This window comes from Mesoplodon mirus, assembly GCF_964341445.2.
Source record: "Mesoplodon mirus genome assembly, chromosome: 9".
NCBI classification, from domain to species: domain Eukaryota; kingdom Metazoa; phylum Chordata; class Mammalia; order Artiodactyla; family Ziphiidae; genus Mesoplodon; species Mesoplodon mirus.
In genome coordinates this window covers 43735684-43762886 of record NC_138985.1, presented here as the reverse complement: position 1 = coordinate 43762886, position 27203 = coordinate 43735684, and the positions used below count along the sequence as shown (strand labels likewise).

General features: G+C 38.2%; 1 protein-coding gene across 1 annotated transcript in view; it reads left to right on the top strand.

The window, feature by feature from the left end:
- HDAC9 (histone deacetylase 9) overlaps window positions 1-26623 on the top strand; it is a 568543-nt gene extending 541920 nt beyond the window's left edge. The window contains exon 26 of the mRNA XM_082632918.1: window positions 26486-26623. Within this exon, the coding sequence (XP_082489044.1) occupies window positions 26486-26525 (40 nt within the window). The 3' untranslated portion in view covers window positions 26526-26623. The remainder of the gene's footprint in view (window positions 1-26485) is intronic.
- The last annotated feature ends 580 nt before the right edge of the window (window positions 26624-27203 follow it).

The window sequence follows — 27203 nt, the reverse complement described above, 5'->3', positions numbered from 1 at the left end:
CTGGGAGGATCCCATATGCCGCGGAGCGGCTGGGCCCGTGAGCCATGGCCGCTGAGCCTGCGCGTCCGGAGCCTGTGCTCCGCAGCGGGAGGGGCCACAGCAGTGAGAGGCCCGCGTACGAAAAAAAAAAAAAAAAAAAAAAAAGATGTTCTTTTTCTTTCTCTCATCATTTCGAAGTTACTGATATAACAAAGGGGGAAAAGGAGAGCAGAAGCTGGAGGTATGGCTTGTCAGTTGGGTAGCCTTATATGACTGTCCGTGAGGTACAACTACTGGATAAAGATGAAAGTTACCTTCCAAGGAGATAGGAGTGTGTATAAAGGAATGTGTGGACCTGGGTCTGATTTTATTTTACTTTATGATAAGAAGGAGTTGATTTTAATTAGTCTTCATATGAATCGCTTTCAGGAAAAAAAAAAACAAACATAAAGATAACCTAAGATTGAGTTTGCTTCTTCTCCTTTTAAGAAATGTTTGTCAGTTTGTACATTTTGGTGTTCAACAGACAGTGCTACATACAGGATTTCTTTTAAGTTTACTATGACCAAAACCACCCCAAATGTACAGACAGTAACATTGGTGCTCTCTGTGGATGACTTCAAAGTCACATTTCTTCAATTTAAAAATGAATAGGTGAGCTTTCGCTAAAGCTCTGCCAGCTTGCACTTTTAAATTGCTTCTGAGAATGAAATCGAACTCCCTCTGTCAATAACATCACCATTAATTACACAGATCCTGCTACTAGTACATAGGTTGGCAATTTTCCCAAGAATGCACAAATTTGAACAGTTTTAGTTTTTCTTGCTTTTACTGGGTATTCAGAGTTTAATGGATTTAACATCTTGCTTTGGTCAAGACCAGGAGATACATTGAATAAGAGATTTCATTTTTATGCAATTGTTTTTTCTTACTATAACCACTTAAAAAGAAGATTACCAGTAGGAAAAAAAAAGTTGTACAATATTGTATTAAAAGACATCTTCATATGGGCATCTGGAGCATAAGGGTAAACTTATTTTACATCTTTGATAATATGAACTAACCCCCTGCTGTTCCCAGCTAAGAACCAAACCAAGTTCATAATCCAAAGGTGTTGCAGTTGTTCCCAAGGCCAAATACAGTTAGTTGTCTGTCATATGAGGGCTGTAAAACTAAGGAAACTAGCATCTGTTAGTGTTGGATATAAAAGGAGCGTAGCTATTCTTTAGAATTATTTAGTATAGAGAAATGAAGCTAAATTCCAGCCCGAGTGAAATGAATTGTAAGTAATTTTTCCCATTAAATTGCAGGGCTTAGAATAATAAAGAATAATAAGTCCTGTTGTGAGCCCCACATAACATAAAACTCTCAGCACTTTGGCAGGAGTTGGCTCTATAAGCATGCTTGTTTATCCTCAGGTACATAGTGTGCTTGACTCCTGATAATCTATAGGGACTTGACCCTGGCTTCAGTTCACAGTGATTTTTAAGCTTCATTTGACGGCAGAGAAAGAATAGGAATGGGAATGTTTTGATGTACAGGGAAACAGAGTTGAAGCTTGTGGCCTGGATTCATGTTTCTTTATCAGTTTTAGACAGATTGTATCTATTTTGATTGATTTTTCTTATGGGAAGGAAAATGGTTTTGCTTGAAATATTTTCTGTGGCTTTGAACTCACTTTTTCAGCAGAGGAAAAGAAAAATTCTTCTAGAACTGGCTTTTGCATTTCTATTGAACCATGCATGAATTTCATCACAGAGAGTCAGACAGGGAGAACCCTTAAAAGCCATAGAGCATTTATTCTTTTCAGGGGAATGCTATCAGAATTGTCCCCCTACTCAGTATAGGAAAGATGGCTTTCACAATGAGGTAAAGAGGTAGAAATGTTCTTAGGCCTTTGTTATGAATGTAGTGTTATAAGTACACAGGAAATTGAAAAATTAGAAAAATCAGAGAACTAAATGGATGGAAAAGGGTGAAGGCAAGATTCTTTTTATAGGAAATTCTTGCCAGTTATTTTGGAGAATATATTGGTGTTTGGAGTGAGATGACTCATTTTGTACTAAGATTTTGGGTAAAGCAGCTCTTTTCCTGGCCAACTCATATCTGACTCATTTACCACTAGTGAATAAGGGATAAAATGCTCCTGGCTAAGAACCATTGTAAGTATTTTTTGTTCATTTTTCGGGGGGGGTGGGTGAGGGAGATGACAACACAGTGCAAACAGTCATTTCATTTTTATAACTCACTGATGGACCATGAAGAATAAATTATTAGAAAAAGGCTTGGGATTCATTTTGGGGATGATTGAAGTACAGTTTTCAAAACATAATTTTCAGGTGGCAGAGGACTTGAGCAGGAACAAAATGACTGGTGGGTCAGTAAAAAAAACGAAACAAAAACAAAGGGCAGAAAACTAAGTGGGATCAAGTTATATGTTCAAAAAAAAGTAGATAGGACTAGTCACATATAGCATATTGTTTAGAAGACAGAACTGTGATCTTAGTTTCTTTCTTGATTGTCAGGAGACTATACCTTTAAAAGATTATAGTTTGCATTGTTCAGGTATCTATTTCAAATGCTTCTACTTTGAAAAGGTCAGTTCAATATTGAGGTTTATTCTTGGATACCAGTTCGGGCTCTGCTGAAAATCAAGAAAAAGTTTTCTCTGGCAATCAAGACTTCAGAATGATCGACTCTTAAGTTACTGGGAGCATATTTACACTCTAGAATTTCTGACTCTCTCATTTTTTAATCAAAACAAAAACTGAAAGTTAGGTTTTCAAATGTCAGTTTATTGATTACAGTGTGAGTCACATTAGATTTTCTTTAATACAAGAGGATCTGGTCATTTCTGAATCATTTCATCTTCAACTTTTGTCAACTTTTCTCATGAATGAGATGGTTTCAGTCATTATATGACACAAAAGCATGAGAAAAATATATGATTCTGAATCTGGCTATATTTTAATTAATTTTTATTGGAGTGTGGTTGCTTTACAATGTTGTGTTAGCCTCCACTGCACAGCAAAATGAATCAGCCATACACATGTAGCTATCCCCTTCCTTTTGAACTGCCCTCCCATTTAGGTTACCACAGTGCATCAGGTAGAGTTCCTTGTGCTGTACAGTATATTCCCATTGGCTATCTTGTTTTTTGAATAACTGTCTTATTCATGAATATTTTTTAAAAGTGTAATAAGCTAGAAAATCCCAAGTATCATCTGCCTTAACTTTGAATGGTCTATCAGTAGTGCCAAGGACATTGATAACCCCATTTTCCTGTGTCTGGAGATTTATATAGAAATATAGACCAGTCTTAAATACACATTCGTGTCTAACAGAAATACAGCTTTGTTTTCCATGCTTTAGGATTGTCTCTCCAAGGCTTCTGGAAGCTAAATATTGCAATGATTATTCAGGTCTCTGATTTTTCTCTCTGATACCGTTATTGTGAGCACCTGTTTATCTAAACAGGCAAACATTCCAATATAAATTTTATTCTTAATTTTCATCCAGTGTCAACAATACCTTAGTTGAAAAGTGGACTGAGATTTGGAAGCTCCTGGTAAAAGAAAGGAGCTCCTTTATCTTCTTTTCCTCTTCCTCCTGGGACCATCATTTTATCCCTGTGTTCAGTGCCTAACATGTGGTCTTGGGGCATGTGTGAACTCTTAGTATGTTAGGGATTAAAACCAGTGCCCGATGTATTTCAGGGTTCCCTTCTAAACTGTTTACAAACAAGTGTTTAATTTGAAAAAAGAAACACAATGGACTAGAAGCATAAGTAAAATGAGATGCACCATAACTTTAGCTTCCCATCATCCTCATCTTTCAGTCCTGTCTTCTTACCACTGCAGAGGAAGAGTAGGTTGTGACTCTGGTATCAGCTTGCCGAGGTTCAGATCCCATCTCCATCTTAATAACTGTTGATCAGTGGCAAGTTACTTACCTCTCTGGGCATTACTTTCTTTGTCTTTAAAATGAAGGGAAAATTTCAGAGGGTTTTGAGGAGGCAATGAGACAATACATCTTAAGAACTTAACACAACACTTGACACAGGGTAAGTACTCAATATTAAGGTTGGCTTTTGTTATTTTTTTTCTATCTTTTTCCCACTTCCTCAGTTTGCTCTGTTCTTTCCCTCCATTAATACATTGTTCATCATCCAGGGATCTATAATATTAGAAATAGAGAGGCTGTACCTGAGCATCTATATGTTTAACTGTTCATAGGTTAAATCAATACTATAGTCATTAAAAATAAGAGATTGATAAATAATCGCTAAGCAAAGCAATAAATTGATTCAGTTAACTAAGCCGTGGTTAGCTGACTTAAAGAACTTTCACAATGCCTAATACATTGTAGGTAATAAACAAATACTCATTGAATGAATGAGTCCAAGACAGACAACAAGACATTGTTAAAATGTTAACAGAACAATTTGTAATGATACCTGAAACTTCTTTGTCTCCTCGTCTCTATGTACTATTTTTCTGAGGGAATCAGTGTTTTTATCTTTCACAAGAGTTTTCAAAATGTGTATTTTACATTTTTTCTTCCATAGTACTAATTGACAGTGTCCATTTTCAGATATGTTGGCTAACCAGAATCCATAGTACTCATATCATAAAGATCGATTGACTGAGGAGACATGATAAAGGTGGGAAGGGAAAGCGAAGTGTCTAAATGGAGAAAGGAATTGTCTTGGGTGAGGTGGAGGGGCTATGGGAGTGATGCTGACAGATTACAGGATTATTCTGTGACTTGCAGAATGAGGAGGGAGAAAATCCGGTTCATTTATTCTTTAAACATTTTCTGTTTAGTTTTTATGTGCCAGACAAAGTGTTGGGAGTCAAGGTCACAAAGCTTCCGTGGAGTCTCCAAAATATCCACATACTTTGAGATTGTATTAGTTTTCTATTGCTATCTTAACCAAAAAATTACTTCATGGCTCAAAATGACAAAAAGGTCAGAAGGGTGACAAGTCTCTGGGCTAAAATATAGAGGTTGGCAAGATCTTTTCCTTTCTGGAGGCTCTAGGGAAGAAACTGTTTCCTTGCCTTTCCCAGTTTCTAGAGGCTGCCTGCATTCCTTGGTTGATGACCCACTTCCTCTGTCTTTAAAGCCAGCAACTTTACATCTCTCTGACCTTTCTTCAGTCATCACATCTCTCTCTGACTGAAAGAAAAAAGCTGGGAAAACTGGCTTAAAACCAGGAAAGTTTCTCTGCTTGTAAGGACTCATATGATTAGATTGGACTCACCAGGATCATTTCTCTATCTCAAGGTCCTTAACCTTAATCATAAATACAAAGTCAGTTTGGCTACACAATGTAACATTCAAAACTTCCAGGAATTAGGACATGGACATCTTTGGGGGCTATCATTCTTCCTACCACAGGATCAGACATGAACGACCAACTATTGTAAATGATAGGTCATTTGATAGACCGAGCTCCAGAATAAAAGAAGACCTAACACAGGCCAAGAACTGGGGAACAAATCACTGACCCAGGGTAGAAAAATGGAGGATTTCAACTAGTAAATAAGAACAAAGGCATCCAAGATACAAAAAATAGCTTGAGCAAACGATCTGTTTTAATTTTTATTTTATATTGGAGTATAGTTGATTAACAATATTGTGTTAGTTTTAGATGCACAGCAGAGTGATTCAGTTATACATATACATGTATCTATTGCTTTTCAAGCTCTTTTCCCATTTAGGTGATTACAGAATATTGAGTAGAGTTCCCTGTGCTACACAGTAGGCCCTTGTTGGTTATTTATTTTAAATATAGCAGTGTGTACATGTCATTCCCAGTCTATCCCTCCCTCCGCCCCTGCTTCCCCCCAGTAACCAAAAGTTCGTTCCTGAAGTATGTGAGTCTGTTTCTGTATTGTAAATTAGTTCATTTGTATCATTTTTTAGATTCTGCTATAAGTGATATCATATGATATTTGTCTTTCTGTCTGACTTACTTCACTTACTATGATAATCTCCAGGTCCATCCATGTTGCTGCAAATGGCGCTATTTCATTCTTTTTTATGGCTGAGTAACATTTCATTGTATATATGTACCACATCTGCTTTATACATTCTTCTGTTGATGGACATTAGGTTGCTTCCATGTCTTGGCTATTGTAAATAGTGCTGCAGTGAACACTGGGGTGCATGTATCTTTTCGAAGTATGGTTTTCTCCAGATACATCCCCAGGAGTGGGATTGCTGGATCACATGGTAGCTCTATTTTTGGTTTCTTAAGGAACCTCCATACTGTTCTCCCTAGTGGCTGCACCAATTTACATTTCCACCAGCAGTGTAGGAAGGTTCCCTTTTCTCCACACCCTCTCCAGCATTTATTCCTTGTAGACTTTTTGATAATTGCCATTCTGACTGGTGTGAGGTGATATCTTATTGTAGTTTTGATTTGTATTTCTCTAATAATTTGTGATGTTGAGCATCTTTTCATGGGCCTCTTGGCCATCTGTATGTATTCTTTGGAGAAGTGTCTATTTAGGTCTTCTGCCCATTTTTTGATTGGGTTGTTTGGGTTTTTTTTGATATTGAGCCTCATGAGCTGTTTGTAAATTTTGGAGACTAATCCCTTGTCAGTCACATTGTTTGAAAATATTTTCTCCCATTCTTTGGGTTGTCTTTTCATTTTGTTTATGGTTTCCTTTGCTGTGCAAAAGATTTTGAGTTTCATTAGGTCCCATTTGTTTATTTTTGTTTTCATTTCCATTACTCTAGTAGGTGGATCAAAAAAGATCTTGCTGCGATTTATGTCAGAGTGTTCTGCCTGTGTTTTCCTGTAAGAGTTTTATAGTGTCTGGCCTTACATTTAGGTCTTTAATCCATTTAATCAGTTTATTTTTGTGTATGGTGTTAAAGAATGTTCTAATTTCATTTTTTTGCACTTTTCCCAGCACCATTTATTGAAGAGACTGTCTTTCCTTAATTATATAGTCTTGCCTCCTTTGTTGTAGATTAATTGAACACAGGTACATAGTTCTGACTTGCATTTCCCTGATGATTAGTGATGTTGAGCATCTTTCCATGTACCTTTTGGTCATCTATATGTCTGCTTTAGAAAAATGTCTATCTATTCAGATCTTCTGCCATTAAGGGCTATTGCGAATAAAGCTGCTATGAAGTTTTGTTATTGCGGAAAAAAAACATAACATTTACCATCTGAACCATTTTTAAGTGTACAGTACAGCAGTGTTAACTATATGCCCATTGTCGTGCAACATATTTCTAGGACTTCTTTGTCTTGCAAAACTGAAAGGCTATTAAACAACTTCCATTTTCCCCTTCCCCCAGCTCCTGGCAACCACCATTCTACTTTCTAAGAATTTGACTACTTTAGATACATCAAATAAGTGGAATCATGCAGTATTTGCCTTTTTGTGACTGGCTTACTTCACTTGGCATAACGTTTTTTCTAAAGGCTTATCCCTGTTGTAGCATATGACAAAATTTCTATCTTTTTTATGGCTAATATTTCATTGTATGTGTATACCGCATTTTCTTTATCCATTCATCTGACAATGGACATTTAGGTTGCCTCCACCTCTTGGCTATTGATGCTTCAATGACTATAAATGTGAAATTATCTCTTCAAGATCCTATTTTGAGTTATTTTGCATATATACCCAGAAGTGGAATTTCTGGATCATATGGTAATTCTATTTTTAATTTTTGGAGGAACCTAACTCTTTTATACACGTTTTTACTTTGTGAACACAAGCACTCAGTTTTCTTTAATGTACACCGAGGAGTGGAGTTGCCAAATTATAGGAAAGTCATATGTCTTACTTTATAAAAAAAAAACTTCCAAACTGCTTTCCAAAATGGCCGTACCAGTTTTCATTCCCACCATCAATGAATGACAGTTCCAACTGTTTTGTATCCTCACCTGCACTTTGTATAATTGGTCCTTATAGTTTTAGCCTTTCTAGTGGGTATGTAGTGATAGTCCATTGTGCTTCCAAATTTTCTCCAAAATTATGTCCATATCAGGTCTTCTCGGAACATAACCTCCCTTCCTTCTGTTTGGAATACTTAGCTTGTCTTCCTTCTCTTCTCACTGACCCTTCACTGGCCTTCCCATTGTCTTCCAACTTACCCTGTAGATCTCATATCAAATATCACTTCCTCTTCTTGGACAATTTTCACTGACCCTCAGTCCCAAAATTAGATCAGGTCCATCTGTTATACTGTATTACATCTCCCTATACTTCCAGTACCTAGAACACAGCCAGGGTGCATCATAGACACTAAGTAATTATTTCTTCAATCAATGAAAACTTCAGTAATCCGGGGAATGCCAGCATTGGTGGAGATGTGGGGCCCTGGAGCTCTCATAACTGTGGGAAGGTAAACTATGGCAGCATTCTGAAAAGCACTTTACTACCGTTTTTAGTATACACAAAACATAACCTGGTAATCTTACTCCCGGGAATGTATATTGAAGACATTCTCATCTAGGGTAATTAGAAGACATGTACTAAGAAGTTCACTAAGCTTCTTCTTTGTGGTGGGTAGAGAGGAGGAGTCAAACCCAGTGTGCATTATTGGAAGAACAAATAGTTAAAATGTGGTGAAGGTACACCATGGAGGAGATGACATGTAGCACTTGGCCACTACAGACTAGATAAACATAACTGCTTACAGTGATGTTTATGTAATAACTAACTACACTACTGGGTGAGAGAAGTAAGCAACAGAAATGATACATGTGTGTATAAAGATAAAATAAAAATATACGCTCATAAAACAATAACATATAGCTTTACAGAACACCCTATGAACAGATAACGTACGTAACAGGAATTAGCTCTCTGTCGCCTCCCTCTTGCGAGAGCACAGGAATCACAACTAACTGCTGAACAATCATCAACAGGAATACACTGGAACTCACCAAAAAAGATACCCCACATCCAAAGACAAAGGAGAAGCCACAATGAGACAGTAGGAGGGGCACAATCACAATAAAATCAAATCCATAACTGGTGGGTGGGTGACTCACAAACTGGAGATCACTTGTACCACAGAAGTCCACCCACTGGAGTGAAGGTTCTGAGCCCCACGTGTTAGGCTTTCCAACCTAGGGGTCCAGCAACAGGAGGAGGAATTCCTAGAGAATCAGACCTTGAAGACTAGTGGGATTTGACTGCAACACTTCAATGGGACTGGGGGAAACTGAGACTACACTCTTGGAGGGCACAAAGTAGTGTGTGCATCAGGACCCAGGGGAAGGAGCAGTGACCTCATAGGAGACTGAACCAGACATACCTGCTAGAGTTGGAAGGTCTCCTGCAGAGGCCGGGGGTGGCTGTCTCTCACCGTGAGGAAAAGGACACTGGCAGCAGAAGTTCTGGGAAGTACTCCTTGGCATGAGCCCTCCCAGAGTCCACCATAAGCCCCACCAAGGAGCCCGGGTGGGCTCCACTGTTAGGTCACCTCAGGGCAACCAACCAACAGGGAAGGAACCCAGCTCCACCCATCAGCAGACAAGCAGATTAAAGTTTTACTGAGCTCTGCCCACCAGAGCAACAGCCAGCTCTACCCACCACCAGTCCCTCCCATCAGGAAACTTGCACAAGCCTCTTAAATAGTCTTATCCACCAGAGGGCAGACAGGAGAAGCAAGAAGAACTATAATCCTGCAGCCTGTGGAACAAAAACCACATTCACAGAAAGATAGACAAGATGAAAAGGCAGAGGGCTATGTACCAGATGAAGGAACAAGATAAAACCCCAGAAAAACAACTAAATGAAGTGGAGATAGGCAACCTTCCAGAAAAAAAATTCAGAATAATGATAGTGAAGATGATCCAGGACCTTGGAAAAATAATGGATGCAAAGATCGAAAAGATGCAAGAAGTGTTTAATGAAGACCTAGAAGAATTAAAGAACAAACAAACAGAAATGAATACAATAACTGAAATGAAAAATACACTACAAGGAATCAACAGCAGAATAACTGAGGCAGAAGAACGGATAAGTGACCTGGAAGACAGAATGGTGGAATTCACTGCTGTGGAACAGAATAAAGAAAAAAGAATGAAAAGAAATGAAGAAAGGCTAAGAGACCTCTGGGACCACATTAAATGCAACAACATTCGCATTATAGAGATCACAGAAGGAGAAGAGAGAGAGAAAGGACCTGAGAAAATATTTGAAGAGATTATATTGGAAAACTTCCCTAACATGGGAAAGGAAATAGCCACCCAAGTCCAGAAGGCACAGAGATTCCCATACAGGATAAACCCAAGGAGAAACACACTGAGACACACAGTAATCAAATTGACAAAAATCAAAGGCAAGGAAAAATTACTGAAAGCAGCAAGGGAAAAACAATAACATAAAAGGGAAATCCCATAAGGTTAACAGCTGATTTCTCAGCAGAAACTCTACAAGCCAGAAGGGAGTGGCATGACATATTTAAAGTGATGAAAGGGAAGAACCTACAACCGAGATTACTCTACCCGGCAAGGAGCTCATTCAGATTCAATGGAGAAATCAAAAGCTTTACAGACAAGCAAAAGCTAAGAGAATTCAGCACCACCAAAACAGCTCTACAACAAATGCTAAAGGAACTTCTCTAAGTGGGAAACACAAGAGAAGAAAACGACCTACACAAGCAAACCCAAAACAATTAAGAAAATGGTCATACAAACATACATATCAATAATTACCTTAAACATGAATGGATTAAATGCTCCAATCAAAAGACACAGGCTCGCTGAATGGATACAAAAACAAGACCCATATATATGCTGTCTACAAGAGACCCACTTCAGACCTAGGGACACATACAAACAAAGTGAGGGAATAGAAGAAGATATTCTAGGCAAATGGAAATGAAAAGAAAGCTGGAGTAGCAATACTCATATCAGATAAAATAGATTTTAAAATAAAGAATGTTACAAAAGACAAGGAAGGACACTATATAATGATCAAGGGATCAATCCAAGAAGAAGATATAACAATTATAAATATATATGCACCCAACATAGAAGCACCTAAATCCATAAGGCAACTGCTAACAGCGATAAAAGAGGAAATCGACAGTAACACAGTAATAGTGGGGGATTTTAACACCTCACTTACACCAATGGACAGATCATCCAAACAGAAAATTAGTAAGGAAACACAAGCTTTAAATGACACAATAGGTCAGCTAGATTTAATTAACATTTATAGGACATTCCATCCAAAAACAGCAGATTACACTTTCTTCTCAAGTGCGCACAGAACATTCTCTGGGATAGATCACATCTTGGGTCACAAATCAAGCCTCAGTAAATTTAAGAAAATTGAAATCATATCAAGCATCTTTTCTGACCACAACACTATGAGATTAGAAATCAGTCACAGGAAAAAAACCGTAAAAAACACAAACATATGGAGGCTAAACAATACGTTACTAAATAACCAAGAGATCACTGAGGAATTCAAAGAGGAAATCAAAAAATACCTAGAGCCAAATAACAATAAAAACACAACAGTCCAAAACCTATGGGATGCAGCAAAAGCAGTTCTAAGTGGGAAGTTTACAGCAATACAAGCCTACCTCAAGAAACAAGAAAAATCTCAAATAAACAATCTAACCTTACACCTAAAGGAACTAGAGAAAGAAGAACAGACAAAACCCAATGTTAGCGGAAGGAAAGAAATAAAGATCAGAGTAGAAATACATGAAATAGAAACAAAGAAAACAATGGCAAAGATCATTAAAACTAAAAGCTGTTTCTTTGAGAAGATAAACAGAATTGATAAACCATTAGCCAGACTCATAAAGAAAAAGAGGGAGAGGACTCAAATCAATGAAATTAGAAATGAAAAAGAAGTTACAACAGACACCTCAGAAATACATCCTAAGAGACTACTGCAACCAACTCTATGCCAATAAAATGGACAACCTGGAAGAAATGGACAAATTCTTAGAAAGGTATAACCTTCCAAGATTGAACCAGGAGGAAATAGAAAATATGAACAGACCAATCACAAGTAATGAAATTGAAACTGAGTAAAAATCTTCCAGCAAACAAAAGTCTAGGACCAGATGGCTTCACAGGTGAATTCTATCAAACATTTAGAGACGAGCTAACACCTATCCTTCTCAAACTCTTCCAAAAAATTGTGGAGGAAGAAATACTCCCAAACTCATTCTATGAGGCCACCATCACCCTGATACCAAAACCAGACAAATATACTACAAAAAAAGAAAATTACAGACCAGTATCACTGATGAATATAGACGCAAAAACCCTCAACAAAATACTAGCGAACAGAATCCAACAACACATTAAAAGGATCATACACCATGATCAAGTGGGATTTATCCCAGGGATGCAAGGATTATTCAATATATGCAAATCAATGTGATACACCATATTAACAAATTGAAGGAGAAAAACCATATGATCATCTCAATAGATGCAGAAAAAGCTGTTGACAAAATTCAACACCCACTTATGATAAAAACTCTCCAGAAAGTGGCCATAGAGGGAACCTACCTCAACATAATAAAGGCCATATACAACAAAACCACAGCAAACATCATTCTCAATGGTGAAAAACAAAACATTTCCTGTAAGATCAGGAACAAGACAAGGATGTCCACTCTCACCACTATTATTCAACATAGTTTTGGAAGTCCTAGCCACGGCAGTCAGAGAAGGAAAAGAAATAAAAGGAATACAAACTGGAAAAGAAGAAGCAAAATTGTCACTGTTTGCAGATGACATGATACTATATATAGAGAATACTAAAGATGGCAGCAGAAAACTACTAGAACCAATCAATGAATTTGGTAAAGTTGCAGGATACAAAATTAATGCACAGCAATCTCTTGCATTCCTATACACTAATGATGAAAAATCTAAAAGAGAAATTAAGGAAACACTCCCATTTGCCACTGCAACAAAAATAAAATACCTAGGAATAAACCAACCTAGGGAGACAAAAGACCTGTATGCAGAAGATTGTGATACACTGATGAAAGAAATTAAAGATGATATGAACAGATGGAGAGATATACCATATTCTTAGATTGGAAGAATCAATATTGTGAAAATGACTATACTACCCAAAGCAATCTACAGATTCAATGCAACCCCTATCAAATTACCAATGGCATTTTTTACAGAACTAGAACAAAAAAATCTTAAAATTTGTATGGAGACACAAAAGACCCCGAATAGCCAAAGCAGTCTTGAGGGAAAACAACGGACCTGGAGGAATCAGGCTCCCTGACTTCAGACTATACTACAAAGCTACAGTAATCAAGACAATATGGTACTGGCACAAAAACAGAAATATAGATCAATGGAACAGGATAGAACGCCCAGAGATAAACCCACGCACCTATGGTCAATTAATCTATGACAAAGGAGGCAAGGATATACAATGGAGAAAAGACAGGCTCTTCAATAAGTGGTGCTGGGAAAACTGGACAGCTATGTGTAAAAGAATGAAATTAGAACACTCCCCAACACCATACAGAAAAATAAACTCAAAATGGATTAGAGACCTAAATGTAAGACAGAACACTATAAAACTCTTAGAGGAAAACATAGGAAGAACACTCTTTGACATAAATCCCAGCAAGATCTTTTTTGATCCACATCCTAGAATAATGGAAATAAACACAAAAATAAACAAATGGGACCTAATGAAACTTAAAAGCTTTTGCAAAGCAAAGGAAACTACAAACTAAACAAAAAGACAACCCTCACAATGGGAGAAAATATTTGCAAACAAATCAACGGACAAAGGATTAATCTCCAAAATATATAAATAGACCATGCAGCTCAATATTAAAAAAACAAACAAGCCAATCCAAAAATGGGCAGAGGACCTAAATAGACATTTCTCCAAAGAAGACATACAGATGGCCAAGAAGCACATGAAAAGCTGCTCAACATCACTAATTATTAGAGAAATGTAAATCAAAACTACAATGAGGTATCACCTCACACCAGTTAGAATGGGCACCATCAGAAAATCTAATACAACAAATGCTGGAGAGGGTGTGGAGAAAAGGGAACCCTCTTGCACTGTTGGTGGGAATGTAAATTGATACAGCCACTGTGGAGAACAGTATGGAGGTTCCTTAAAAAATTAAAAATAGAATTACCATATGGCCCAGCAATCCCAGCCCTGGGCATATATCCAGAGAAAACCATAATTTAAAAAGACACATGCACCCCAATATTCATTGCAGCACTATTTACAATAGCCAGGTCATGGAAGCAACCTAAATGCCCATCGACAGATGAATGGATAAAGAAGATGTGGTACATATATACAGTGGAATATTACTCAGCCATAAAAAGGAATGAAATTGGGTCATTTGTAGAGGTATGGATGAATTGAGAGAGTGTCATACAGAGTGAGTAAGTAAGAAAGTGAAAAACAAATATCGTGTATTAATGTATATATGTGTAACCTAGAAAAATGGTACAGATGAACTGGTTTGCAGACCAGAAATTGAGACACAGATGTAGAGGACAAACGTATGGACACCAGGGTGGGAAGTGGTGGGGGTGTGAGGTGGTGGTGGGATGAATTGGGAGATTGGGATTGACATATATACCCTAATATGTATAAAATGGATAACTAATAAGAACCTGCTGTATACAAAAAATAAAATTCAAAAAAAATTCCCCTCTGTCTGTGAACCTATGAAACTAGAAAATAATCAGTAGTAAAAATTAAAATGTTTTAACTGAAAAAAACAAAACAAAAGAGGAATTAGATTGCTTGCCTTGGAGAAGGAAGAGGAAGGTATAGGGAGTAAATTAAATCAATAAACCAAGAGGAAATGTGTCTTTAAAAATAACATTATTAATATAAATTAACAAATACTGCTTTAAAAATCATAGGAAATGAAATACCCCTTTAAGGGAAAATACAAGAATATAATTTTATGCTATATCTTATCTCAAATTCTTTCTTTCTGCTTTTTATTTTTGCAAATTATCTAAACTACTATGACTGCTGGACCTAACTGATCCTTCCCTTAATGTATGAAATCTTTGCCCTTCATCAATAAAGGACCATCTGTGTTCACTTCTACTTGCTATAGTAGAAGTTTGTGTCTTTCAATCAGCTGAACTATTGTACTAAAATTTACCTTTGAATGTTTTATTTTACACTTATTCCTGACCTTCCTATGTCTCTACCTCACCTAATTGCAAAAGGAATTAAATCCAAATATTGAAGATTATCTCTCCCCTTCACCCAGCCCTTTCCACAACTGTGTTTTTGTTAATCAAGATAACCTTGGTATCTGTCTATAAATGATTGAAGTGGGGAGCCCCCCACATTTCAAGAGTACTGCTTCTCACTCTGTCACCAAAAACAGCCATTAAAGGGTCATCCCTGACCAGTTCGCTTTCTAAATGTTTCATGAAGATGACTTCTTAAATTAACTTAAAAATATATGTAGACAGTTAACAGTTACCTAGGGACAGGGATTAAGTAAAGATAATACTAAATCCACTGAGAGCTATGGATATGAGAACACCCAGAGAGCAGGTCAGGGATTATTATTTCAGTTTTAAAGAGAAAACTGAGAATCTAGGGACGATGCCTTGCTCAAAGTTAAATTTTAGAAAATGGCAGAGCTGGGACCTAAATACAACTACCTTATGAAATCTACCTTGAAATAATCCAGGATATTTTCCAACTTGCTATACTAGTAATAAAACTTCTGTGTTGCAAGACACTGAGAGATTTGGCTGGTTATGTGTATTTGTTTCATTAGAATGTGGCAGCAGTTAATTAACTATTTTCCAAAAAAGTGGTTAATATGAAATGACTTTGAGGGGAGGAAAGTGAAGAGAAGCATCTGATGGAAAGCTTTATATTGTACCTGAAAGTCCCCATATTTGAAGAGAAGAAGTTCCATTCTTGCAGTGAATGGTTTGTGCTGAAGACACTTTGCTTACCTCCTCAAAGCCTACGCTGGATGTCTGGAGAATGCACAGACACTTACCACTGTCTCTGAAATTCCAGCCACAATTGAGTCCTGGATGTGGGGGAAAGATCATCTTGCTGTGGCTTTAGGTTGGAAGTAGGAAAATTCAGATGGAGGGGAGTATCATCACCAAGACGGTAGAACAGGAGAACTGAGCCTCTGTCCCCACACAAAGATCAATAATTACACAGCTATCCATGAACAGAAACAGCCCTGGGAGAGCTCAGATGTCCACCTTAGAAACACCAGCAACACACTGGAACAAAAAACCTGAGACTAACTGGACAAAAAAGGAAGAACAGCTTCATTTTGCCTATGTCATCCCATCCTCCAAGTTGGCACTGCTCAGCACCAAGAGGGAACTCCCCAGGTAGAAGGAGTTTCCCTCACTGGGAAAGGGAGAACAGTGGTAAACAACCAGCTTCCCCAGCCTTTTGGGACACTGCAGGAAAAGACCCACTTCAGTTTCACCTCACCCAGAGAGCAGGAAAGCTGAGATGTATAGAGATGGCTAGGAACAGGGAAGAAGGGCATGGGGGCAACCATAGTTCCAGTGACCTGCTCTTCAAGGACCCCAGCAGCTTTCACCACTGAAGAAACCAGTGGCCAGTACAGCCACGTTTGACCCCCTGCAGATTTCACCATTGAAGTTTGTACCTCACTGGTTTTCACGTTCATGGTCACCAACTGTCTGAGTCCCTCCTCATTCCCTGCCTGCCACACACACACAGCTTGGGACCCATACTGGTGATCAGCCCCAGCCTCTGTGGCTGCACAAGTGCAAGATGCCCACCTAAACCAAGCTATGTACCTCCACGCTGCCAGCCTGACTCCCATCACCAGCCTCCACTGCTCTGTGCCCTCCTGTGGCAAGAGCTGCAATCATGGAAGTCCATGCTGACAGCCAAGGCCCCCACAAATGCCTGTGGGCCAGGATTCAGTCCTTTCTCCCATTACCAGCCTGAACCTCAACTTCAGCTAGCTCCTCCAGCTGTGTGCCTGCACCCCCCTTGGCCCAACTCACATCACAAACCTCTACTACCATGCTCACATCTGTGGTGAGACCCTTCCTCCATGGCAGTGCACCCCTACAGACAAGGCCTCCAAAACTGCTATGGGCCCACATCTGGCCCTGACTCCTGTCACTGGCCTGCAATGCTGGGCTTAATGTCAGTTAGCTCCTCCAGCTATGTGCTTGCACCCTGCCAGCCTGAGTTCCAACACCAGACTCCATTACCATGGCCCCATGGAAAGACCCTGCAATCACAGGAGTGCATGCCCAGAGCCAGTGCCCCCACAGCTGATACTGTACCTGCGGGTGGCCCTGGCCCTTGCATGTGTGTCTGAAACTGGCCCCTGACACTACACAGGCACCTGAAGCTGGCCCTGCAGTCAAGTGTGTGAACCACTGGTTCCAGCCACTACAGCACCTGCCCTGGTCCCTAGCTGCTGTATCTGAAGAAGATGCTGAAGACCCCCAAAACCCTTAGTCCAGACCCACCCCCCACCATAGTACTCACCAAGGGCCACATAGTTGTCATTGTCGTGGACCTGAAAGGCCTGAGCCAACAAGATATCATGCCCCCCTGCCCCAGACCCAGAGCCACAGGGATCACGAAGAGGCAGGGAAACATAACAACACCAAAGGATCACAGTAAACTTCTACTAACTGACCCCAAAGAAATGGAAATATATGAATCGCCTGAAAAAGGATTAGAAATAATTTTTCTAAAGATGCTCAGAGAGTTGAATTACAAGAGAACACCAACAAACAATTTAACAAAAATCAGGAAAGTAATACCAGAACAAAATGAGAAGTTCAAGAAAGAGATAGAAAACAAACAAGTACCAAAACAGAAAGTTTGGATCTGTAGAATACAATAACTAAATTAAAGAATTCAATAGAGTTAAACATCAGACCGAACCAAGCAGAAGAGTCAATGAACTTGAAAAGAGATGATTTGAAATTATCCAGTCAGAGGAGCAAAATGAAAAACAAAAACAAACAAACAAAAAAAACAAGAAAGGGGATGTAGAAAGCCTGTGGGACTTATGAGACACCATTAAGACAAACAACCTATGAATTATTAGAGTCCCAAGAGGGGAAGAGAGGAAAAAAGGAAAAGAAAGCTTATTTAAAGAAATCAGGGCTCAGAACTTCCCAAACCTGAGGACAGATGTGAACATACAAGTTCATAAAGCTAATAGGTTAGCTCCAAAGTTCAATCCAGAATGATCTTCTCCAAGGCTCATAATAAAACTCAAAAATCAGAGACAAAGAGAATTTTAAAAGCAACAAGAGAAAATTTTTCTCTCATACAAGTGAACTTTCATAAGCCTATTAGTGGATTTCTCAGCAGAAACCTTGCAGGCCAGGAGAGAGTAGGATGATATATTCAAAGTGCTGAAAGGAAAAAACTGCCAACTGACTACTTTACCTGGCAAAGTTTTCCTTTAGAAATTAAGGTGAGATTAAAAAGACTTTCCCAAACAACAAAAAAAAAAGTTGAAGTAGTTCATCACCACAAGACTTTCCTTACAAGAAGTGATGAAAGGAGTCCTTCAAGCTGAAAAGAAAGTACGATAACTACTAACATGAAAACATATGAAAATGTACAACACACTGGTAAAGGTAAGTATATAGTCAGATTCAGAATACTCTAATACTATAATATAGTGATGTGTTAAACACTTTAGGATAAAGGTTAAAGGACAAAAGTATTTTAAATAGCTATAGCTACAGTAATTTGCTCATGGATACACAATATTTAAAAAAATATCAGAAACAAACTATAGGGCTTCCCTGGTAGCACAGTGGTTGAGAATCTGCCTACCAATGCAGGGGACACGGGTTCGAGCCCTGGTCTGGAAAGATCCCACATGCCGCAGAGCAACTAGGCCCATGAGCCACAACTACTGAGCCTGCATGTCTGGAGCTTGTGCTCCGCAACGAGAGGCCGTGACAGTGAGAGGCCTGTGCACCGCGATGAAGAGTGGCCCCCGCTTGCCGCAACTAGAGAAAGCCCACGCACAGAAACGAAGACCCAACACAGCCAAAAATAAATAAATAAATTAAAATTTTAAAAAAACAAACTATAACACACCATTGTAAAGCAATTATACTCCAATATAGATGTTTAAAAAAAATACTATAGACAGGAGGAGTAAAAGGGTAGAGTTTTGTATGCGATTAAAGCTAAGTTGTTGTCAGCTTAAAATTAGACTGTTATATCTATTAGATGTTTCAAGTAAGCCTCGGGGTAACCACAAAGCAAAAACCTATGGTAGGGCTTCCCTGGTGGCACAGTGGTTAAGAATCCACCTGCCAATGCAGGGGACACGGGTTCAAGCCCTGGTCTGGGAAGATCCCACATGCTGCAGAGCAACTAAGCCTGTGCACCACAGCTACTGAGCCTGGGCTCTAGAGACCACAAGCCACAACTACTGAGCCCACGTGCTACAACTGCTGAAGCCCGTGAGCCTAGAGACTGTGCTCTGCAACAAGAGAAGCCACTGTGATGAGAAGCCCGTGCACCCGCAACAGAGAGTAGCCCCCACTCGCTGCAACTGGAGAAAGCCCACGCGCAGCAACAAAGACCCAGTGCAGCCAAAAATAAATAAATAAATTTATTTTTTTTAAAAAAGAACCTATGGTAGATAGGTAAAGATAAAGAGAAGGGAATTAAAGCATACCACTATGGAAAGTCATCAATTTAAAAGGAAGACATTAAGAGAGGAAGAAATGAACAAAGTAAGTACAAAACAGCAAGAAAACAATTAACAAAATGGCAATAGTAAGTTTCTAACTATCAATAATTATTTTAAATGTAAATGGCTCAAAGTGAAGGTATGGAAACGGATATTCCATGCAAATAGAAAACAAAATAGAGCAGGAGTAGCTATACTTATATCTGGAAAAAAAATAGACTTTAAGTCTAAACTGTAACAAGAAACAAAGAAGGTCATTATATGGTGATAAAGGGATCAATTCATTAAGAGGATACGATAATTTTAAATACATATACACCCAACATGCGAGCATCTAAATACATTAAGCAAATACTAACAGATCTGAAGGGAATAATATAGACAATAGTACAATAATAATGGGAAATTCAATGCCACACTTTCTACAATGGATAGATTATCCAGGCAGAAAATCAATAAGGAAACATTGGACTGGATCTATACTTTATATCAAATGGACCTAACAGACATATACAGAACATTCCATGCAACAGCAGGAAAATACCTATTCCTCTCAAGTGCACATAGAACATTCTCTAGGATAGGTCATATGTTAGGTCACAGACAAGTCTTAGCAAATTTTAAGAGTGAAATCATACTAAGTATCTTTTATGACCACAGTGGTGTGAAACTAGAAATCCGTAAGAGAAGGAAAATTGGAAAATTCACAAATGTGTGGAAATTAAACAACACATTCCTGTATAACTAATGGATCAAAGAGGAAATCCAAGAAAATCAAAAGTTATCTTGAAACAAACAAAAATGAACACACAGCATAACAAAACTTATGGGATGCAGCAAAAGCAGTGCTGAGGCAAATTTACAGCAATAAATACATACATTAAAAAAAACCCTCAAATAAACAACCTAACTTTACAGCTTAAGGAACTAGAAAATGAACAACAAACTAACCCCAAAGTTAGGATAACAAAAATCAGATCAGAAATAAATGAAATAGATAATAGAAAAGCAATAGAAAAGATCAGCAAAACTAAGTTGTTTTTTTTAAGATTTTAAAAATTGACAAACCTTTAGACTTACCAAGAAAAAAAGAGGACTCAAATAAATAAAATTATAACTGAAAGAGGAGACATTATAGCTGATACCACACGAATACAAACCATCACTAGAGACTACTATGAACAATTATATGCCAACAAATTGGACAACCTATAAGAAATGAGTAAGTTCCTAGAAGCATACAACCTACCAAGACTAAATCATGAAAAAAAATAGAAAATCTGAACATACCAATAATGAGTAAGGAGATTGGATCAGTAAACCAAAACCTCTCCAAAAAGAAAAGCCCAATCCCAGATGGTTTCACTGGTGAATTCTTCCAAACATTTAAAGAAGAATTAACACCAGTTCTCAAACTCATCCAAAAAATTGAAAGCCTGCCCTCCCTCCCCACCCAAAAACTGGTGTCTGACAGACATTACCTGTCACAGCTGCCTTTCACAAGGTCCCACCTCCCAGACTCACCATGGGACCTGGGGTAGGTGACAATCCCCCTTTCTGGTCATCTGTTTCTTTTTTTTTTTGGGGCTGCGTCAGGTCTTAGTTGTGGCATGTGGGCTCTTCGTTGAGATGTGCAGGCTTTTCTCTAGTTGTAGTACATGGGCTTCTCTCTAGTTGTGGCACGTGGGTTCCAGAGCGCTTGGGCTCTGAAGTTTGTGGCACACGGGCTCTCTAGGTGTGGCGTGAAGGCTCAGTAGTTGCGGCGCTTGCGGCGCGTGGGCTTAGTTGTCCCGCAGTATGTGGGATCTTAGTTCCCTGACCAGGGATTCGTCATTTGTATCTGAATATCTGATTTACTGATTTAGGGAAACTATCACTCCTAAATTCATTTTATGCAGCCACTACCCTGATACCAAAGGTAGATAAGGATACTGCAAGAAAACTATAGGCCAATATCCCTGATGAACATAGATACAATAATCCTCAGCAAAATACTAGCAAACCAATTTCAACAGCACATTAGAAGGATCATACAACATGAGCAAGTGGGATTTATCCCTGGGAGCAAGGGTGGTTCAACATATGCAAATCAATGCATGTGATACACCACATTAATGAAATAAAAGATAAAAATCATTGTCTTTTCAATAGATGCATAAAAAGCAGCAGACAAAATTCAACATTCTTTCATAACAAAAACTCTCAACCAAATTGGGTATAGAAGGAACATACTTCAACATAATAGAAGCCATATATGACAAACCCACAGCTAACATCATTCATACTCAACAGTAAAAAGCTGAAAGATTTCCCTCTAAGATCAGAAACAAGACAAGGGTTTCTTAACATGATCCTGTACTTGTATGTAAAAAATCCTAGACTCCACCAAAAAAAAAATGGTTAGTAATAATAAATGAATTCAGTAAACTTTCAGGATAAAAACTAAGATCTATATACCAGAAACAGTAAGATCTGATGAAACAAATTGAAGAAGACACAAATAAATGGAAAGATATTCCACGTTCATGTATCAGAAGAGTTAATATTGTTAAAACATCCACACTATTCAAAGTCACTGATATATTCAATGCAATCCCTCTCAGAATTCCAATGGCATTTTTCACAGAAATAGAAAAAAAATCCTAAAATTCAGTGGGATTACCAAAGACCCTGAATAGCCATAGCAATCTTGAGCAAGAACAAAGCTGGAGGCTTCACACATCCTGAGTTCAAATATTACAAAGCTGTAGTAATCAAGAGTATGGCATTGGCATAAAAACAGACACATAGACCAATGGAACAGAATTGAGAGCCCAGAAATAACCCCTCACATATATTGTCAAGTAATATTTGACAAGGGAGTCAAGAATACTCCATGGGCTAACAGTAATCTCTTTGATAAATGGTTTTTGGGAAAACTGGACATTTATTCATATGCAAAAGAAAGAAACTGGACCCCTACCTTATACCACTCACAAAAATTAACTGAAAATGTATTAAAAACTTAAATGTAAGAATTGAAACTATACAACTCTTAGAAGAAAACAAAGAAAAAAAGCTCCTTGACTTTGGTCTTTACAATTAATTTTTTGGATATGACAACAAAAGAAAAAGCAACAAAAGCAAAAATAAGCAAGTGCAGGGGCTTCCCTGGTGGCACAGTGGTTAAGAATCCGCCTGCCAATGCAGGGGACACAGGTTCAAGCCCTGGTCCGGGGTGATCCCACATGCCGCGGAGCAACTGGGCCCGTGCGCCACAACTGCTGAGCCTGCGCTCTGGAGCCTGTGAGCCACAGCTGCTGAGGCCCGCGTGCCTGGAGCCCACTCTCCACAACAGGGGAGGCCACCACGAGGCCTGTGCACTGCAGCAGAGAGTAGCCCCTGCTCGCCGCAACTGGAGAAGGCCCGCGTGCAGCAACGAAGACCCAACGCGGCCAAAAATTTAAAATAATAATAAATAAATAACTTTACTAAAAAATATAAGCAGGTGCAATGACATCAAACTAAAAACTTTTGCACAGCCAAGGAATCAACAAAGTGAAAAGGCAACCTATGAAATACAAGAAAATATTTGCAAACTATATATCTGATAAGGGGTTAATATCCAAAATATATATGGAGCTCATACAATTCGATAGCAATAAATAAGTGAATAAATTAACTCAATTTAAAAATAGGAAAAGGACCAGAATAGATATTTTTCTAAAGAAGACATACAAATAGCCAACAGGTACATGGGAAGGTTCTCAACATCACTAATTATCAGGGAAATGCAAAGCAAAACCACACGGAGATATCACTTCACATGTGCTAAAACAGCTTGCATCAAAAAGAGATAACAAATTAGTGAGGATATGGAGAAAGTGATCTATTTGCACTGTTGATGGGAATGTAAATTGGTGTAGCTGCTATGGAAAACAGTATGGAGGTTCCTCAAGAAAGTAAAAGCAGAACTACCATGTGATCCAGTAATCCCACTTCTGGGTATATATTCAAAGGAAACAAAATCACTATCTTGAAGAGGTATCTGCACTCTCATGTTCATTGCAGCACCATTTACAATAGCCAAGACAAGGAAACAACCTAAGTGTCCAGTGATAGATGAATCGACAAAGAAAATGTGGTATATACATACAACAGAACATTATTCAGCCATAAAAAAGAAGGTTCAACGTGGGTGAAACTTGAGAGCATTATGCTAAAACAGAGAAAGATAAATACTATATGATCTCACATATGTGAAATCTAAAAACATTGAACTCTCTATATGAGATGACGGATGTTAACTAAACCTATTGTAATCATTTCACAATATATGTAAGTCATACTATCATGCTGTACACCTTAAACTGATACAGTGAGGTTTGTCAATTATTTACAATAAAACTGGAAAAAAAATTGTTGAACTCATAGAAACAGTAGATTGATGGTTAACAGGGGCTGGGAGATAGAGGAGATGGAACGATGTTGGTCAAAAGGTACAAGCTTCCAGTTATAGGATGAATAAGTTCTGGGGATCTGATATACAGCATGATTACTACAGCTAACAATACTGTATTGTATACTCAAAATTTGCTATGAGAGTAAATCTTAAATGTTCTCATCATAACAACAAAAATGATAGTTATGGGAGGTGAAGGATATATTATTGTGGTAAACATTTCACAATATATATGTGTATCATATCATCACATTGCCTTAAACCTATACAATGTTATATGCCGATTGTATCTCAATAAAGTTTGGAAAAAGTAAATAGGAGAATTCAGTCTCCATTGGAGTATCTAGTTTGAGGATTCTATACCTGTATAATCCACGTAGTCTCAAATGTAAATAAGTTTGCATGTTTACGTATAAATCAGTTTAGTTACTTACATGTTTTCCTTAATTTAAAATTTTTCTTGTGGGAATGCTGATAATTTTAGTTTGAAAAGATTTTAATAGAGTATGACTCATTTAAATAGCTTTTATCTTATATAGCAGCTGTAAACACTTTCTCACAACCTCCTTATCCAGTATACTGTTGGACAGGCCATAACTTCCTAAGAATTTTTTTTTTTTAAGTATTCCACATGGACTCATTTGGAACTCTCTCCTTTTAGTAATGTTAAATAATGAATACCTAATATTTCTCATTCTTTAGAGGATGCATTAAAATCTTTTTTATTACTATTCCATGGATAAAATCTTTCAGTGTTTTAAATTTATTATACAAATGCTAAATTTTTTTTTTTTTTTTTTTTTTTTTTGCGGTACGCGGGCCTCTCACTGTTGTGACCTCTCCCATTGCGGAGCACAGGCTCCAGACGCGCAGGCTTAGCGGCCATGGCTCACGGGCCCAGCCGCTCCGCAGCATGTGGGATCCTCCCGGACCGGGGCACGAACCCGTGTCCCCTGCATCGGCAGGCGGACTCTCAACCACTGCGCCACCAGAGAAACCCGCCCCCCAAAAAATAAATAAAAGCTAAATTAAAATGGCAACTACCTTATTTGTAGATACATAGAAATCTTGGTTTTTTCTTTATATATCTATAAAATAACATGGCTAAATTGTTCATTTTTCTTCATTCAGAAGTGTTCTAAATATAGCAATCTGTTCTAATAGAAAAGTAATTCATTATAGAATACTGGCAAGTAGAAAAACAGTATGAAAAAGAAAATTTAAACCACCTACCTATTATTCCACCACCCAGAGAGGACTATCTTCCCAATATTGCATTTCCTTATGGTAGCACAGGCATAACTCTGTATCTGTGTACCATTCAACACAGTTTTATACATATGTTAGATGATGAGGGGACAAATCCAGAGTTAAATAACTACTGCCTCATAGTGTGTATTGTTTAGAAGTCCATTTTATCTCCTTTATTTTTTTTAACCTTCACTAATTCTGTAAGGAACATCTTTTTTCCTCACGGGTTTTAAACATGAAACCGCAGCTTCACAGAAGTATAGTTACAACATTCGCAGTTGCAACATTAGCAAATCGCAGAGCCCAGACTCATACTCAATTCTCCCGGCATCTCAAACCCCAGCGTTCTTCCCTCAGCAATCCAGCTACCTCATGCATTTGGATTCCTGCTACAATTTGTCCTTTTGACTAAATTAAAAATCATTCTAAAAGTTTGCCTTAAAACACCCTCAGAGTGTTACTAAATTAAGGCTAAATCTCAAGTATAAATTTTCAAGCAATTAGTTTTGGTTTTGCCAGAGCAGAACACCCCTCAGATGACGCCGAATAAAAACTATTTACACACTACCATAGTGCGTTTCTTGTAAAAACGTTGGGTCTGTAGCAGTGATTTGCTAATCAGATTCAGAATTTGATTTGAAATGCCTCCGGCAGGCAGCCAATCCAGTTATGAAAGAACAGAAGCAAAAAAACCAGAGCCCTGGTGAGTCTCCTCCAGAAGCTAGCTGGGTCCTTTGCTCTCGTTAGCAAACTGGTTCCATAGGAAATCACTGTAATTGCTCCTAAAATAAAATATCATAGTTAATTTTTTCAATAAATTATTGGACTGTACTAGACACAAAACATGTACATTTTGGAATCTAGAGTTATAAAATATTCTGACATGTTTTAATATAAACAGGAACATTTCCAATGATTGCTTGGATCGAAAATGTTTTTCCACTTGACATTTGTTTATACTTCCTAGGAAAGAAACTCTATTTATGGATAACGGAATAACACAAATAAACATCAGAGAGAGCTGAAAAATCAGCTTTGATTATGCATGAAAATCTACAATGTCATTGTGTACTCTTATGCTGTATTCTGATTGCCTGTTTATTTTTACAGAACTGCTGGCGAGCCTATGGAAGAGGAGCCAGCCTTGTGAAGCGCCAAGTCCTCCCCAGCCTTCCCCACCCCCGATATTTCCTGTGTGTGACATCATTGCATATCCCCCCGCCACCCCAGCACCCTCAGACATGTCTTGTCTGCTGCCTGGGTGGCACAGATTCCATGGAACATAAACACTGGGCACAAAATTCTGAACAGCAGCTTCACTTGTTCTTTGGATGGACTTGAAAGGGCATTAAAGATTCCTTAAAAGTAACCGCTATGATTCTAAAGTTACAGTAAACCACGATTGGAAGAAACTGCTTCCAGAGTGCTTTTAATATACTGGGTGACCCACTCCCAGGCCCAAAGTATGAACTAGAAACATCCAGTACAGCGTTAGATACTGTTAATTACAGATGGTATGACAGCCAACAAAATTTTGGGCAAAACCTGAGAAATCTCATTCCTGACATTCTGATCAGTTTTTTATTGGGAACTTTTTCGTCAAACAGTCTTAAATTGTTTACAGGATTTGCTTTCAGCTATGAAAGGACAGCAATTCCCGACAGATCACGGGTTTTTTTTGTTTTGTTTTGTTTGTTTGTTTTTGGCCTTTGTTTTAACATATGGTTCAACTCTTGCTAGGAAGAGTCCAAGATGGAGGAACCAGGATGAGGCTTTTTTCAGTGGAATAAACCACACTGTATCTCAAAGTCCAATGCCAAAGCAACCT